The 16,988-nt window shown below is 41.8% G+C and overlaps 1 protein-coding gene across 4 annotated transcripts in view; it reads left to right on the top strand.

Moving 5' to 3' along the window:
• The window catches only part of ZFAT (zinc finger and AT-hook domain containing), a 185,476-nt gene that overhangs the window by 96,412 nt on the left and 72,076 nt on the right, over positions 1-16,988 (top strand). For all 4 annotated transcript variants that reach the window (XM_067467276.1, XM_067467277.1, XM_060775905.2 and 1 more), the window contains 2 exons: positions 4,232-5,691; positions 7,753-7,985. In XM_067467276.1, coding sequence (XP_067323377.1) covers positions 4,232-5,691; positions 7,753-7,985 — 1,693 coding nt within the window. The remainder of the gene's footprint in view (positions 1-4,231; positions 5,692-7,752; positions 7,986-16,988) is intronic.

Below are 16,988 nucleotides of genomic sequence, written 5' to 3' on the forward strand. Positions count from 1 at the left end.
TCAGCCTTCCCTAAGGTCCAGCTCTCACATCCGTAGGTTACTACAGGGAATACCATGGCTTTGACTAGGCGGATCTTTGTTGCCAGTGTGATGTCTCTACTCTTTACTGTTTTATCGAGACTGGACATTGCTCTCCTCCCAAGAAGGAAGCGTCTTCTGATTTCCTGGCCACAGTCTGCATCTGCAGTAATCTTTGCGCCTAGAAATGCAAAGTCTGTCACGGCCTCCACATTTTCTCCCTCTATTTTCCAGTTGTCATGGCCATACAGCCTGGAAAACTCATAACAACCCAGAGGAAGAATTGTTTTAAGCTACAGATAATGCAATTGCTGTTGCTCGTTTTTGGTCTAAAATTAACTAGCAGCTTGTGATCCCTCTATTTTATCATTTTTAGATAAACTATTTTAATCAATGCTTTTGAAGCGATATTTTATTTATTGTGTGAGGAGCAAACCAAACAGTTGTATTGCATTTTTTAACAAACAAACAAACAAAACACTAAGTTTGCAAGCTTGGTAGTTGATTAAATGTCCTTTGACCAGTAGCTGGCCACTTGGAGTGCCTCTGGTGTTACTATAAGAAGGTCTTCCATTTTTTCTTTTAATATATGTTTAATTGTTTTTAATTGCCATTGTGCATGTGGCAGGGCTCAGGTTGCATTGCAGCAGGCGGCCTGTGGTTTGCTCTACTCCACACTCGCATGTTGTGGATTCCACTTTGTAGCTCCATTTCTTGAGGTTGGCTCTGCATCTCGTGGTGTCTGTTCAGCACCTTCCAAGTCGCCCAGTTTTCTGTGTGCCCAGGGGGGAGTCTCTCATTTGGTATCAGCCATTGATTGAGGTTCTGGGTTTGAGCCGAAATAAATAAAGCATAGTGTAGTACTTCCATATGTAGACCTATGCTAGGCTGAACTATGTACCATCTTCTAAATTGAGTGACTCTGAAGCCCCTCCACACAGTCGTTCCATAACTCTTGGAGATGAGCCGGTTAGAAAAAATGAATTTGACTATGTCCCTGTAACGGGCCACAAAATAATTCTATCAATACTGAAAAACACCAGGATGCCTCTTGGAGTTCTCAGCAGTGCTGTAATCATTTGACACCTGCCTCTAGCAACAAAGCTGGATACTTTCCTGATCCTGTGTCCTTCTCCACAATGCACAGAATGGCTATAAAGAGTGGCTTTAGAGTCTGGGCCATAAGTTGGGGTGCAGGCTTTCGCTGCTGCAAAGGCGGGGGATACTGTCCTCCACGGTGCTCAAAACAAGACATATGCAGGTGTAAGCTGCCCTGGCACGACAAATAAATAGGGAAACTTAGGCATGTGTATGTCCCCAACAGTGAGATTACATGGTGTAGTGGTTTGAGTGTCTGATTATACCTCTGAAGACTGTCTTTGAATCTCCACTTGCCCATGGAAACTCATTGGGTGACTCACTCTCTCAGCCTCACAGGAGGGAAAAGGCAAACCTTCTCTGAACAAATCTCGCCAAGAAAACCTCTTTGAACAAATATTGCCAAGAAAATCTTCTGATAGGTCTGCTTTCAGGGATGTTACAAGTAGGAAGTGGTTTGGAGACCCAGAATAATAACACATGTCCCTTCAAGGATGTCAACTAAGTTGGATAATTTGTTAGTGCAGTGGTTCTCAACCTGTGGGTCTCCAGATGTTTTAGGCCTTCAACTCCCAGAAATCCTAACAGCTGGTAAACTGGCTGGGATTTCTGGGAGTTGTAGGTCAAAAACATCTGGGGACCCCGCATTGGGAACCATTGTGTTAGTGCTTCTCAGTCTTTGGGGCATCCAGATGCTTTGGACTTTATCTCACAAAATTCTTGACCATCAGCTGATGTAGCGATGGTACCTGGAATTGAACTCCAAAACGCATGGAAGGTCAAAGTTTGAGAACCACTGACCCACCTGATTCAATTTGAGGAGACACATTTCTTGTTTGCAGATTGCAGAACAAGAGAGAAGAGGTTAGTGAGAAATGCAATAGCCTGATATAAGCACTAGGTGGCAGCAAGTTATCAACAGGATGATCAAAACAGGTTTCCTTTGCCCTGGAAGGATCATCTGGGGAAGCACAGTTGTCTATAAGGCGAGAGAGTCATGACCCATGACTTTTCTCATGTAGTGACTGCTTTCAGCTGTCTGTGATTTTCTGTATCCCTTACAATTCAGACCATTGTAGGTTCTCTCAGTCTATGCTTGCAAAAATATAGCTTGAGAAGTTAACCTCCCATGTTCCACTGGTGGTTACAACTGGAAAAAATATATAATCTCAGATAATTTGAGAACAGGGACTTCATTAGAAAAAACATGATCTAAATTTTCTTCTCAGAGCTGTAAAAGCTGCACACATTTATGATACAGTTGTGGAGATTTTTCAGGATTCTATGAAATATATTGACCAATATCCTAGAAATATATTGACCAATCTCCTCCAGAGACTTCAGCTCCCACAATTGCTAACAGCTGGTAATCTGCCTGGGATTTCTGTGAACTGGAGTCAGAAACACCCGGAGGAGCAGAGTTTGAGAAACACTGTCCTAGATAATTCTTGGGTAATGTAATTCTGCATTCACATATTTAGGTAGTGATTGGGCGATATCCTCCTCCTTCTGAATGCAGCTTTGTGCAGTGCATTGCGTTTCTGCCGGTGTGAGTGTCCATTTTTGCACTGTACAGTGGGGAATTCACAGCTATTGTTTCCCTGATTTCAGTGAATAATATGATACACATACAAACAGTTAGACATACTGTATTTTCTGGCATATAAGACTATTTTAACCCAAGAAAATCTTCTCAAAAGTCAGGGGTCATCTTATTTGCAGGAGTTGTCTTATACGCGGGAGTCGTCTTATACGCTGGGAGTCATCTTATAAAGCTGGTGCTGAAATTTCCAATCCGGATTGGAGAACTTGGTTGCCGTATCTGGTGGGGGGAGCTCAAAAAATGGCAGTGGCCACGTCCCTGCTGTATGCAGCGACTGTATGAAAGTATTAAGGGCGATGCTGTACAAGTACGGTAGAAGAAAATCCATTCATCAGGATTTGTGGACTTAATGTGGTCCCGGTGGTGAGGTGAAAAGGCGGCTCACCGGGAAGGTGTAAATGAAGGGCGGAGCAAGCTGCAGGGTGCCCGGGATATGGAAAAAAGAGATGGAGTGGCTATGGGCCCAGAAAAACACACCCCTTTTACCTGTCTGGCTCGTCCTTGTATCCTATTACTGTACCTCCTCCTCTGCCTCTCAGATCTCACTCCTGAAGATTGCAGGGAAGCAGTGCACGTGCACATGTGCAACATCTGAGAGGCAGAGAAGGAGGTACAGTAATAGAAAAATTACCATATTGAAATCAAATCTGATGCTTTAAAATTTTATTTGGTGTGCATTGGAAGAGGGGTAGTCTTATATGGCTGGTATGTCCCAAACTCTATATTTTAACTGGGAAAGTTGGGGGTTGTTTTATACGCCCAGTCATCTTATATGCCAGAAAATATGGTACTTTGTGCAACTGAGCATTCAGAATCCTTCTGGTTGGATCCAACCAAGTAGACCTGTTGAATCAATAGCTGAATGAGTCAGATGTTAAATGACAACTCAGGATACTGGTAAATCCAATTGATGCAATTTCCCTATTCTAATACAAAGAATAGGATTTAGGCTTATATGAAAGGGTTTCATTTGTTAAGCTCAATTTATGGAACCATGAATTAAGTATCTTCACTGCATAGTAACTATCAAATCCCTCTCGAGAGGACATAAGCATCAAGGTCTTGTTGATGCCCTACACTTGTGTACATCCCCTTAGATATGTAGTTTATTTATGCAGTCTTCTTGTTACCTAGCTAGTTCTTGAGGAGTAAGAAAAAAGATTTCCTTACCTTATATTTCCTTGGAATTGGATCTAGCACCAACTGTTGCTGTTTGTACCTTCAGGTAACTTTTGATTTATGGCTTTACATGGTAAGATTTATCCAGAAGGGATTTGCCTTTACCTTCTTCTAAGGCTGAAGGAGTATACCTTGCCTAGAGTGGATTTTCATGACTATGTTGGGATTCAAACCCCAGAGTTCAGTATTACACACTGGCAGAGGGTTAAGTACAACTCTCCTTCTCCTTTCTAATGGGAAATTTGGTCATTTACAGAACCAGGATCAGGGTCACACTGCAGGCTGTATTCTGCTATAGTAATGTGAGTAACTGAAGCTCTGTTTTCTCCTTAGGTTAAGTGCAACTCAGTTAAAAATCTTTACCTGTGAATACTGTAACAAGGTATTCAAGTTCAAGCACTCTCTTCAGGCCCACCTGAGGATCCATACCAACGAAAAGCCCTACAAATGTTCCTTCTGCAGCTACGCCAGCGCCATCAAGGCCAACCTGAACGTTCACCTCCGGAAGCACACGGGAGAAAAGTTTGCATGCGACTACTGCCCCTTTACTTGCTTGAGCAAAGGCCACCTCAAGGTCCACGTCGAGAGAGTTCACAAGAAGATCAAGCAGCACTGCCGTTTCTGCAAGAAAAAATACTCGGATGTCAAGAACCTGATCAAGCATATCAAAGAAGCCCACGACTTGCAGGACAAAAAAGTGAAGGAAGTCTTTGACGAGCTTCGCTTGATGACCCGGGAGGGCAAAAGGCAGCTGTTGTACGACTGTCATATCTGTGAGCGCAAGTTCAAAAATGAACTCGATCGTGACAGGCATATGCTGGTCCACGGGGATGAGCGGCCTTTTGCTTGTGAGCTGTGTGGCCATGGAGCCACCAAGTACCAAGCCCTTGAGCTTCACATCCGAAAGCACCCTTTCGTGTATGTCTGCAGCGAGTGCTTGAAGAAATTTGTCAGCTCCGTCAGGCTCCGCTCACACATCAAGGAAGCCCACCGGGACTTGCCAGAGACCTCTCTTTTCGACAGTTCTATCAACCAGAGCTTCTGCTTGCTGGAACCAGGAGGGGACATCCAACAGGAAGCCCTAGGAGAGGAGTTGTCGCAGACAGCAGCTGAACTCTCACTTTTGAACTCTAAGGAACTTTGCATACTGAAGAAACCGGTTTGCACCAGTGAATCGAGTGCTGTGGAAGGCGACCAACATGATAACTCTGGCGTCATGGACAAAACCACTTCTTCCCCTGCTTTAGAACTTGAAGTCCCTCCTGTTGCAAACACTGTAGATGCGTTGTGCTCATCTCCAACAGAACTGGTATCTCCGGATGCTTTCCCCGATAGTGTGCCAGATGGCTTTCTACAGAAAGATGCTTCTTCTGAATTAACTGAAGAAAGGATCGTCCTGGAGAAAGACATTGAGGTCTCTTCTGATCCCTCACAAAGCACTCAAAATGAAGTCATTCTCCTTTCGGGAGAAGAGGGCGCTGATATAAATGCGCATGGTCAAGTTCTACAGTGTGCTCCTGATGTTGAGGAGTTAGGCCAAACCATCTGTCTTAATACTCAGGAAGCAGACGTGGCGACAACTGAAGAGGTGGAATCTACCATCCAACTTCCTGCCTCTGAGTCCAATGCAGCAGTTGGCGACAAATCTGATTTTTGCCCAGCTTCTTCTGAGAATCGAACTGGAGCAGCAGCCTTTATGCAGATTTTGGACAGTTTGCAAAAACGGCAAATGAACACGGCTCTCTGTGAAAAGATCAGGAAGGTCTATGGAGACTTGGAATGTGAATACTGTGGTGAGGAATATATTATTTATTTATTTATATTTATTTACAACATTTATATGCCTTCTTCTCACCTGAAGGGGACTCAGAGCAGCTTACACACACACACATATATATACATATAATATATTATATTATTAGCATAGTACAATATCAGTATTATATATCACTATATTGTACTATATCATTATATTGTAATATTATTAGCAATGGGTTGTTGTAGGTTTTTTCGGGCTATGTGGCCATGTTCTAGAGGCATTCTCCCCTGACGTTTCGCCTGCATCTATGGCAAGCATCCTCAGAGGTAGTGAGGTCTATTGGAACTAGGAAAGTAGGTTTATATATCTATGGAATGACCGGGGTGGGGCAAAGAACTCTTGTCTGTTGAAGCTCAGTGTGAATGTTTCAACTGACCACCTTGATTAGCATTTGATGGCCTGGCAGATTGCCTGAGGCAATTTTTTGTTGAGAGGTGATTAGATGTGCCACTTTCCTAGTTCCAATAGACCTCACTACCTCTGAGGATGCTTGCCATAGACGCAGGCGAAATGTCAGGAGAAAATGCCTCTAGAACATGGCCATATAGCCTGAAAAAACCTACAACAACCCAGTGCTTCCGGCCATGAAAGCCTTCGACAATACATTATTAGCAATATTACATGTAATATAAAATATATAATTATAATATCATATTATGTTTTTAAAAAACCAAGAATGGGCAACTTGGAAGTCCCTGAACAGATTCAGAAGTGGAGTGGGCAGATCAAAAGACAACCTGGCAAAATGGCACTACCTAAAGGAATCCCACGCCTTATGTGACTGTGGAGCAGAACACACAACTCCGCATCTGTATGCTTGTCCGCTATGCCCTTCCTCATGTATAGAGGAAGAATTGTTGCAGTCCTCAGACAATGCCATTGCTAGGTTGTTGTAGGTTTTTTTGGGCTATATGGCCATGTTCTAGAGGCATTCTCTCCTGACGTTTCGCCTGCATCTATGGCAAGCATCCTCAGAGGTAGTGAGGTCTGTTGGAACTATATGGGTTTATATATTTGTAGAATGACTACATAGCCCGAAAAAACCTACAACAAGGCATGAAAGCCTTCGACAATACAATGTCATTGCTGTTGCCTGTTTTTGGTCAAAAGATATTTAGCCACCTGCGCTCCTTCTATTTTTATCAGTTTTATACTAATTTATGTAATGCTTTTGAAACGAAATAAATAAATATCATATTATTATTGGTAGTATATGGAGCCCCGGTGGTGCAGTGGGTTAAACCCCTCTGCCGGTAGGACTGAAGACCAACAGGTCGCAGGTTCAAATCCAGGGAGAGGCAGATGAGCTCCCTCTATCAGCTCCAGCTCCTCATGCCGGGGACATGAGAGAAGCTTCCCACAAGGATGATAAAAACATCAAATCATCTGGGCGTCCCCTGGGCAATGTCTTTGCAAATGGCCAATTCTCTCACACCAGAAGCAACTTGCAGTTTCTCGTCGCTCCTGACACGACCAAAAAAAATAAAAAAATAAAATGGTAGTATTATATTGTATTACATTATAATATTATAAATATTATCTGTATATACAATATCTTATATTATATTATTAGTATAGCACAGGAGGCAAGATTTATTTATTTATTTACAGTATTTGTATACCACTTTTCTCACCCCGAGGGGGACTCAAATTCAGTATATATACAAATATACTGAATTTGGGTGGGCTGGGGATGGTGATAAAACTACACAAGTCTTAGGGAATTAGATTAGTGGGAAAGCTTAAATGGTTTTGGTGATATTTTTATTTGGGGTTAAAAAACACATTTGTTTCCTGATGAATGGTCAGAACAGTGAAATTGTCATTCTGCATCAGAGTATTCTGTATATGGCTAACCAAATTATAGTGATTTCTGCTTTACAAAGCAGTTGCCCACATCCAAGGTATAGCAAACCTTTGAATCACTGTTCTCTCAAGATCCCACTTGGCATTCTTTCCATGACACAATATTTGAGTGGAGCACATTTAAATGAATTGAATTAACCTTGTTCATGTTTTGAATTGTTCTTTCCAGGAAAACTGTTCTGGTACCAGGTGCATTATGACATGCACGTCCGTACTCACACTCGAGAGCACCTTTATTACTGTTCTCAGTGCAGTTACTCCTCCATCACCAAAAACTGTCTCAAACGACATGTCATTCAGAAGCATAGTAATATTTTGCTGAAATGTCCCACAGAAGATTGTGATTATTCCACGCCCGATAAATACAAATTGCAGGCCCACCTGAAAGTGCACACAGACCTGGTAAGTGTGAGTCGTTGCAAGTATTTTTCTTTAAAGCTCTACAGAATTTGTTCTGCTAAATCCTGTGAAGAGTTTCAAACTAAAATGGACTCTGTTATTTCCCATTGTGGGACTTTTGTCAGTTATACGTGCAGTTCTGATGTTATCTGCTTCCTAGATTTTTCAAATGTATTATTAGTGTCTTATCCATGCAGGCATGTGTTTCTGCTTTCCGTTTTCCATCTTTGGTCCTGTTTTTGGATACAAGAAAGTTTGAAGTTTAGGAAAGTAATTCTATAGTCCTGGTAGGCTTCTAAGGAACAGAGTGTCTGGAGAACTGCATTGCTGTGAGTTTTCCATGTTGTATAGTCATGTTCTAGAGCCATTCTCTCCTGACATTTACTTACTTTACTTACTTACTTACTTAGTGGAAGGTGGAAGGCGCGTCAAGCCAACCCCGACTGAGAGCACCTTCCACCTTCCTTTTGGCACGTTTCTCTCTTTTGCCCTCTATTCATGCCTCTTCAAATTCTACAGCACTGCTGGTCACAGCTGACCTCCAGCTGGAGCGCTCAAGGGCCAGGGCTTACCAGTTCTCAGTGTCTATGCCAGAGTTGTTAAGATTGGCTTTGAGGCCATCTTTAAATCTCTTTTCCTGCCCACCAACATTCTGTTTTCCGTTCTTGAGTTCGGAGTAGAGCAACTGCTTTGGGAGACGGTGGTCGGGCATCTGGACAACGTGGCCGGTCCAGTGGAGTTGATGGCGGAGGACCATCATTTCAGTGCTGGTGGCCTTTGCTTCTTCCAACATGCTGACATTTGTCCACTTGTCTTCCAAGAGATATGCAGGATTTACTTATTTATTTACAACATTTCTACCCTGCCTTTCTCCACCCCAGAGGGGACTCAAGGTGGCTTACACTTAGGCAACTCTTTGATGCCTTCCAAAACAATGTACAGATAAAATAAACACTTAAATAGAATTATAAAATACATTTAAATATTTCAACATATAAAATAGTGCCTTCAGTGTTAACCACATTATGCAAAGTCATAGTGTGGGCCATTCCAATATTCATTGCACATAAATCCAATGTTATTTATTGCATAGGATCTTCAAAGGCTTTATCAAAAAGCCATGTTTTTACTTTCTTACAGAAGCTCAGGAGGGAGGGGGCTTATCTAATATCCCTAGAGAGGGAATTCTACAGCCGAGGGGCCACCACTGAGAAGGCCCTGTCTCTCGTCCCTGCTAGTCGCAACTGCGAAGGAGGTGGGACTGAGAGCAGGACTTCCCCAGGCGATTTTAAGCTCTGAGATGGTTCATATGGAGAGATTTGTTCAGACAGGTAAGCTGGGCCAGAAGATTTTGCCCACATCTATAGTAGGCATCCTCAGTGGGTGAGGGAACTAGGCAAGTGAGGTTTATATATCTGTGGAATGTCCAGAGTAGGAGAAATAACTGTTGTCTGCTTGAGGCAAGTGTGAATTTGCAATTGCCCACCTTGATTAGCATTTAATGGCCTTGTAGCTTCAAAACCTGGCTGATTGGTGTCTGGGGGAATCCTTTGTTTGGAGGTGTTATCTGGCCCTGATTGATTCTTGTCTGGAATTCCCCTGCTTTTTGAGTGTTGCTCTTTATTTACTGTCCTGATTTTAGAGAACAACCCTTCATGTACACTATGTCATAACAAAAGTAGCCTCTATTTGAATTGCATAATGTCATGTTTTGCATAATTCAGTGTCTACTTCTTTTGAAGAAGTATAAGGGCGGCATGTGTGTTGTTATGTAGCTCAACCACCCACTTCTGTACCTCTTTGCTGAATTGTAGCTTCAATACCAAAATGTGGTCAATATGTGCTATACAACAGACCAAGGACTGTTCTGAACAAGCACTGTTTATTTATTTAATTTATTTATTTAAAACTTTTATATTCCGATCTTCTCTAACCTCCGTAGAGGGACTCAGACCGGCTCACAACAGGATTAAATACTAATAGTACAATCTAAAAACATCATACAATAACAGCAAATTAAAATACATATAGATTAAATTGACAAATTAACCAAATCGCCAAGATAAAATCAAGTCCAACTCAGTTCATATGTGTGGTCGATAGCTTTGTCCTGTAACCGGTCTCAACCATTACTCTGGGAATGCTTCCTTCCATAGCCAGGATTTCACCAGCCTCCTGAAGGACAGGAGGGAGGGGGCAGATCTGATCTCAATCGGGAGAGAGTTCCATAGCCGAGGGGCCACCACAGAAAAGGCCCTGTCTCTCGTTCCCGCCAGACACAATTGCGAAAGTGGCGGGACCAAGAGCAGGGCCCCACCAGAAGATCGTAATTGTCTTGATGGTTCATAGGGGAGAATACATTTGGACCTAACTAACTAACTAACACCTAGTTAGTGGATTAAAAGGAACTGGTTCCAATATGGATTGTGTACACAATTACCTTGAATTGGAATGATGACCTTGGTTTCTGCTGAATACAGATAAAATTGAATGCAGGTGTGGTTTTTGTTCTTACTCAGTTCACTGGGATGCCTTGATGTGCACTGCCGTGCCCATTTGGGAGCAACCTTAGATCATGACAGGGCATAGAAAATGGGCAGAAAGTGAAAAATCCCATGGAAATGATGTTGTTTCTTCTCCTGTCAACCTTCTGGCTAGTTGTGTTTAGTATTTTTTGAAAGTATATCAATGCTAGTGATGTCCTGACAAGCACTCCACATTTTTAGTGTGGTATTTCAAGCCCTTCATGAGATATACTCTGATCAGCTATGCATATTTTTTTGGCTTATTCTGGACATTATTTTCTCTGTTCTAACCTGGACTATTAATGAGATCTAGGTTTGGGAAAAACTTGTAATAGCAGCTCGATAGATCAAGAATGTACAAGATGTTATTCTCCTTGCTTCAGACTTTTCCATCTTAATGGGCGGTGTTCAGCCTTTCACTGGTCCTTTAAAAGCTTGTAAGTGTGGGAAAATTAGGAGGTAAGTTAGAAAGGTAACATTACATTTCTTCTCCGTTTAGGGCACCTCATATGAGACTTTCAACTCCCACATCTCAGAAGAACAAAAGACGTTTTTCTCACTATTCATTTTCCGGCTTATCTGTTTCCAGGTTTGGTTACCGCAGTTCTCTTAAAAGCATGAGCTAAACCTGATACATCTAATATTTTCTAGATCTGCTTTATGTTGACAGGAGGTCGGCTATTGGCCAATATCTCCAGCAGTTAGAATTCATTTCTTTTTCTTTTTAAGTAAAGAACAAAATAGTTTCTCTCCTATTCTGACTAGCTTCTGTGATTTCAGAAGCCACAGGCTAGCTTTCCAAAAAGCAGCAGGAAGCTTGAAGCAAATGGAAGGCGTCCTTATATAAATACACATAGTGCTATCTTCTGGTTTTTATTGGTATTTTGCTTCACTTAGAGAAACATTTCCCAGTTAAATTTGTTTTGCAGAGTTAAACTGAGCTTGGTTTTTGGGTCACACTCTTGATTTTTGTTTTTCATGTTTGATTTCTCACCAGGCACTCGGCTCCCCGTGTTTGAAACCTATGGCTTCATTCGTAATTCAGAAATTTAGTGTTACAGTTGAAAATAGCAGGCATTTATTTATCATGTCAGAAGCAAACTGAGGGCATAGTTGTAAAGTATTTAAAAACACAAACAAAGTTTAGAACTTGGCATTTTACTGAATGTCCATTGACCAATAGTTGGCCACTTGGAGTGCCTCTGGTTTTGCTATAAGAAGGTCCTCCATTGTGCATGTTGCAGGGTTCAGGTAGCATTGTAATAGGTGGTCTGTGGTTTGCTCTTCTCCACACTCGCATGTCATGAACTTCATTTTGTGGCTCCATTTCTTAAGATTGGCTCTTCATCTTGTGGTGCCAGAGCACAGTCTGTTCAGTGCCTTCTAAGTCACCCAGTTTTCTGTGTGCCCAGGAGGAGTCTCTCATCTGGAATCAGCCATGGGTTGAGGTTCCGGGTTTTAGCCTGCCACTTTTGGACTCTCATTTCCTGAGGTGTTCTTGTGAGTATTGCTGTAAATCTTAGAAATCTATTTCTTGATCTAAAACATTGGCATACTGGCTGATATTGAAACAGATAGCTGGATGTGTCACTAACTTGGTCCTTTCATTGTTGGTTGCTGCTTCCCGGAGGATATCATGTGATACAATACCAGCTAAACAGTTTAATTTCTACAGTGGTGTGGGGCGTGGACATCCTTCGATTGTCGTGTCAGGAGTGTCCTGTTGTGAGAGAACTGGCCGTCTGCAAGGACGTTGCCCAGGGGACGCCCGGATGATTTTTGATGCTTCGATAATCCATTGTTTTAATGTGGTGAGATGTTCCACACTGTACATGAGTATTCAGCAGCAGAGTAGCAAAGCGCAAGGGCAGATGTCTTCACTATGCCTGGTTGTAATCTCCAGGTTGTGCCAGTCAGCTATCATATAATATTATTTCTAGCACCCACTTTTTGCTTGATACTCAAGGAGTTCTTCTTGTCCAGAGTAACTCCCAAGAATTTTGATGTGCTGCAATGACGCTCCTTCTCTAGTGGGATTCCTTCAAGATTCTTGTCTGTTCTTAAGTGAAAAGCACATGTGGGTTTTAGATGGATTAGGAATCATCTGGTGTTTCTGTAATATTCAGAGAGCTTATATTTAACAATTTCAAAGCTCCCTGCTTGTGCGGTCATGGCACGATCGTCAGCATAGATGAAACTCTCTTTCCCTTCTGGCAGTGGGATATAACCACAAGACTTCTGTTGTGGGGAGTGGATGCCATAGCAGGCTAGGCAAAACAAATAATAATAGTAATAGTATCATCAGTAGATCTTCCTGGTACATCTTTATATTGCTTTGGAATGCTCTCCCCAGGGAGATTAGGCAGGCCCCACACTGTCCTTCTTTTGGAAGGAATTGAAAACTTGGAGGTTTGGACAGATTGTCTAACCCCCAATGGTCCACAATTAATGACAGCACTGCACTTTTGTCCTATTCCCTAGTTCATTATCTACAACTTGCACCATCCCATTCCCCTGTTCCTGGTTACGATTAGCCATGTTTTACGACAGTTCTCATCATAGGTTATTGGGCGCTGTTTTGAGTTTAAATACTTGTTTCTATATGCTTGTGGTTTTATTTTTTATTGTACTATGTGTCTATTTTATGTGTTGTTTTAGGCACATTGTGCCGTATGTAAGCCGCCCCAAGTCCCTTTGGGGAAATGGAGGCAGGGTACAAGTTGTTGTTGTTGTTGTTGTTGTTGTTGTTGTTGTTGTTGTTGTTGTTGTTGTTGTTGTTATGAAAGCTTAGAGTTATTTAAAAGATCTTTTTGACAGTTTAGCTGTCTAAGAAAAATGTTAACTAACAATTTTGAAGGGAGAAAATGATACCAGTTAACCCACTTCTGAAACAGGTGCAAAACACAGCCAGGAAAATAACTTGGCACAGTTTTTCCTGGACTTCATAGTATGGCAACATAATATTCTGAAGCTCACTGTGTTTGAAAAAATAGACTACTCTATGCACCATGCACAAAAACATCAGAAAGAAGGTTGGGCTAGATGCCTTCTTCCTGACAAGTTAATTCAATATGCCCTCTTAATGTTTGTTTATTTTCAAAGCATCAGAGAGCTTTTCCATATTCTCTCCAAAGTGGGAATGCCCACTTTGGAGGGCATTCCAAAGTGATGAGGTTTAGGAATATCTGCATCATGCCACTAGACAGATTATGTTTGTGTTGTTGTTTATTCGTTCAGTTGCTTCCGACTATTTGTGACCTCATGGAACAGCCCACCACACCAGAGCTCCCTGTCAGCCATCGCCACCCCCAGCTCCTTTAAGATCAAGCCAGTCACTGCAAGGATACCATCCACCCATTTCGTCCTTGGTCGGCCCTTCTTCCTTTACCTTCCAATTTCCCCAGCATCATTGTCTTCTCCAATCTATCCTGTCTTCTCATCATGTGGCCAAAGTACTTCATCTTTGCCTCTACTATCCTTCCCTCCAATGAGCAGTCGGGCTTTATTTCCTGAAGTATGGACTGGTTGGATCATCTTGCGGTCCAAGGCACTCTCAGAATTTTTCTCCAGCACCACAGTTCAAAAGCGTCTATCTTCCTTCCCTTAGCCTTCCTTATGGTCCAGCTCTTGCATCCATAGGTCACTATGAGGAATACGATTGCTCTGACTAGGCAGATCTTCATTGCCAGTGTGATGTTTCTACTCTTTGCTATTTTGTCGAGATTGGTCATTGCTCTCCTCCCAAGAAGTAAACGTCTTCTGATTTCCTGGCTGCAGTCTGAGTCTGCAGTAATCCTTGCACCTAGAAATACAAAGTCTGTCACTGCCTCCACGTTTTCTCCCTCTATTTGCCAGTTATCAATCAGTCTTGTTGCCATAATAATCTTGGTTTTTTTTAAATGTTTCACTGCAACCCAGCTTTTGCACTTTCTTTTTTCACCTTGGTTAGAAGGTTCTTCAGCTCCTCCTCACTTTTAGCCATCAAAGTGGTATCAAATGCATATCTAAGGTTGTTGATGTTTCTTCCAGTAATTTTAACTCCAGCCTTGGCTTCGTCAAGCCCCGCACATCGCATGATGTGTTCTGCATACACGTTGAATAGGTCGGATGAGAGTATATAGCCCTGTCGTACTCCTTTCCCAATGTTGAATGAGTCTGTTGTTCTATGGTCTGTTCTTACTGTTGGTACTTGATCGTTATACAGATTCCACCAAGAACTTGCCACAATTCATTATGATCCACATAGTCAAAGGCTTTAGAATAGTCAACAAAACAGAAATAGATGTTTTTCTGAAACTCCCTGCCTTTCTCCATTATTATTCAGCTCATACATCTGGATCATGTTTGGGTTCGCCTTTATTCCAAGTTTCTGGCATTCCATTCTTAGTTTTGTCATTGTACATGAAAAGGTAAACATATAGAAGATGTTGCTGTGGAGACTCTTTGTAATCTAGGAAGTCTGAAGCTCCTTTTCTTGCAAGGCTTGAATAAAAGACCTAGCAAAGCTGCAGCATTGATTTGGTTTCTCATCCAAAAATCCTCATTAATAGCATCCCTAAGTGACAGTCAAAGCAGTTCAATGCACTTGTAAATATTCCCTGTGAAAATGTGCTGTCAAGCAGAGATGGCACAGAAAGCTGCAAAACGTGAGTCTGTTTGCTCCCCTGTTACAAGGTCTTACTGGCTTTCAGTCGTACAGTTTCAGAAATGTAAGAAGGGAAATATGGAGTCAGAAGTGGCCTCTATATTCCCTCTATAACCCTATGAAATTGTTTGATTAATTGCACTTTAAAATATGCTCTAAAGTTGGGGCAGCATTTTGCAGGGCTGAGTGAACTCAGTTGGCAGAAATATATAGAAAATTTTATACAAAACGTTTCCCCTGCTCAGATAAATTTCACCAGGTTGACATTACAGGCTTTTCCTTTTCAGACTCATAAGGAACAAATGTAACAAAATATTTCAAGCCAAAAGGGAAATGCATGTGGCAACAAAAGGGGAGAAGAGAGTGGAAGTGTAGCAGAAGAAATTTGATGAAATGTTTGACACCCCAGAGATTTGGAGTCGCAGCTTCACTTTGTGCCGGACTTGGAAATAAATAAACTTTGCATATTGGTATAGCCCTTTGTAAAGTAGCCACACAGTTGAAATAAGAAGCTTAGGTCTTAAATGACTCATTAAACAATCCAATTATCTGTCAAGCTTGGGTTTTTTCTTCTTCAGAGTTTGTTCCATCTTGTTCTGACTTTGGATTTTCACTTATTATCCATATCCTGTTACAAAGAAGTACACATTGTATTGTCGAAGGCTTTCATGGCTGGAATCACTAGGTTCTTGTGGGTTTTTTCGGGCTATAGAGCCATGTTCTAGAGGCATTTCTCCTGACGTTTCGCCTGCATCTATGGCAAGCATCCTCAGAGGTAGTGAGACCTCACTACCTCTGAGGATGCTTGCCATAGATGCAGGCGAAACGTCAGGAGAAATGCCTCTAGAACATGGCTCTATAGCCCGAAAAAACCCATAAGAACCTATTGAAGTACACATTTTTGTGCACACTGGCAAAAAACAATTTTGTATTTGTTTTGTAAATGCGTGCTTTTTTGTGTGCACATTTGTAAATATATACATTTTTGAAAATTTGACTGAAACTAAACAATTTGTACAAATACATTAATGTTTCTAAAATATACACATGTTTATACCCACCATCCCAGTATTCTAGTCCTCCTGTAGGCTTTGAAGATAAAGATTTGTTAAACTTAATCTATCTATACACATAGTAATAATAAATAAATAATAAAATAAAATATACACATAATAAAAGTGAAAACATGCATGTGTGTATGTGGCTGGGGTGCCCACTTTCACAGACAGGCTTCCACTTCCACAAACTTGCCCAACATAACCAACTTTAAGTACTGATGGAGTTTCTTGGGATTAATCTGGCATGATATGACTTGTAGTTCACCCACAACCTTATGCCTTTTGTACAATTTATTTATTTGTCAAATAACCTGAGCAACACCAGGTCCCCAAGCTAGTATAATATAAAGAGTGTTAGTTCTGTGACCCAGGTTTAATAGAATCATAGAATCAAAGAGTGGGAGGAGACCTCATGGGCCATCCAGTCCAACCCCCTGCCAAGAAGCAGGAATATTGCATTCAAAGCACCCCTGACAGATGGCCATCCAGCCTCTGTTTAAAAGCCTCCAAAGAAGGAGCCTCCACCACACTCCGGGGCAGAGAGTTCCACTGCTGAACGGCTCTCACAGTCAGGAACTTCTTCCTCATGTTCAGATGGAATCTCCTTTCTTGTAGTTTGAAGCCATTGTTCCGTGTCCTAGTCTTCAGGGAAGCAGAAAACAAGCTTGCTCCCTCCTCCCTGTGGCTTCCTCTCACATATTTATACATGGCTATCATATCTCCTCTCAGCCATCTGTTCTTCAGGCTAAACATGCCCAGCTCCTTAAGCTGCTCCTCA

Source organism: Anolis sagrei, chromosome 4 (genome assembly GCF_037176765.1).
Source record: "Anolis sagrei isolate rAnoSag1 chromosome 4, rAnoSag1.mat, whole genome shotgun sequence".
Taxonomy (NCBI): domain Eukaryota; kingdom Metazoa; phylum Chordata; class Lepidosauria; order Squamata; family Dactyloidae; genus Anolis; species Anolis sagrei.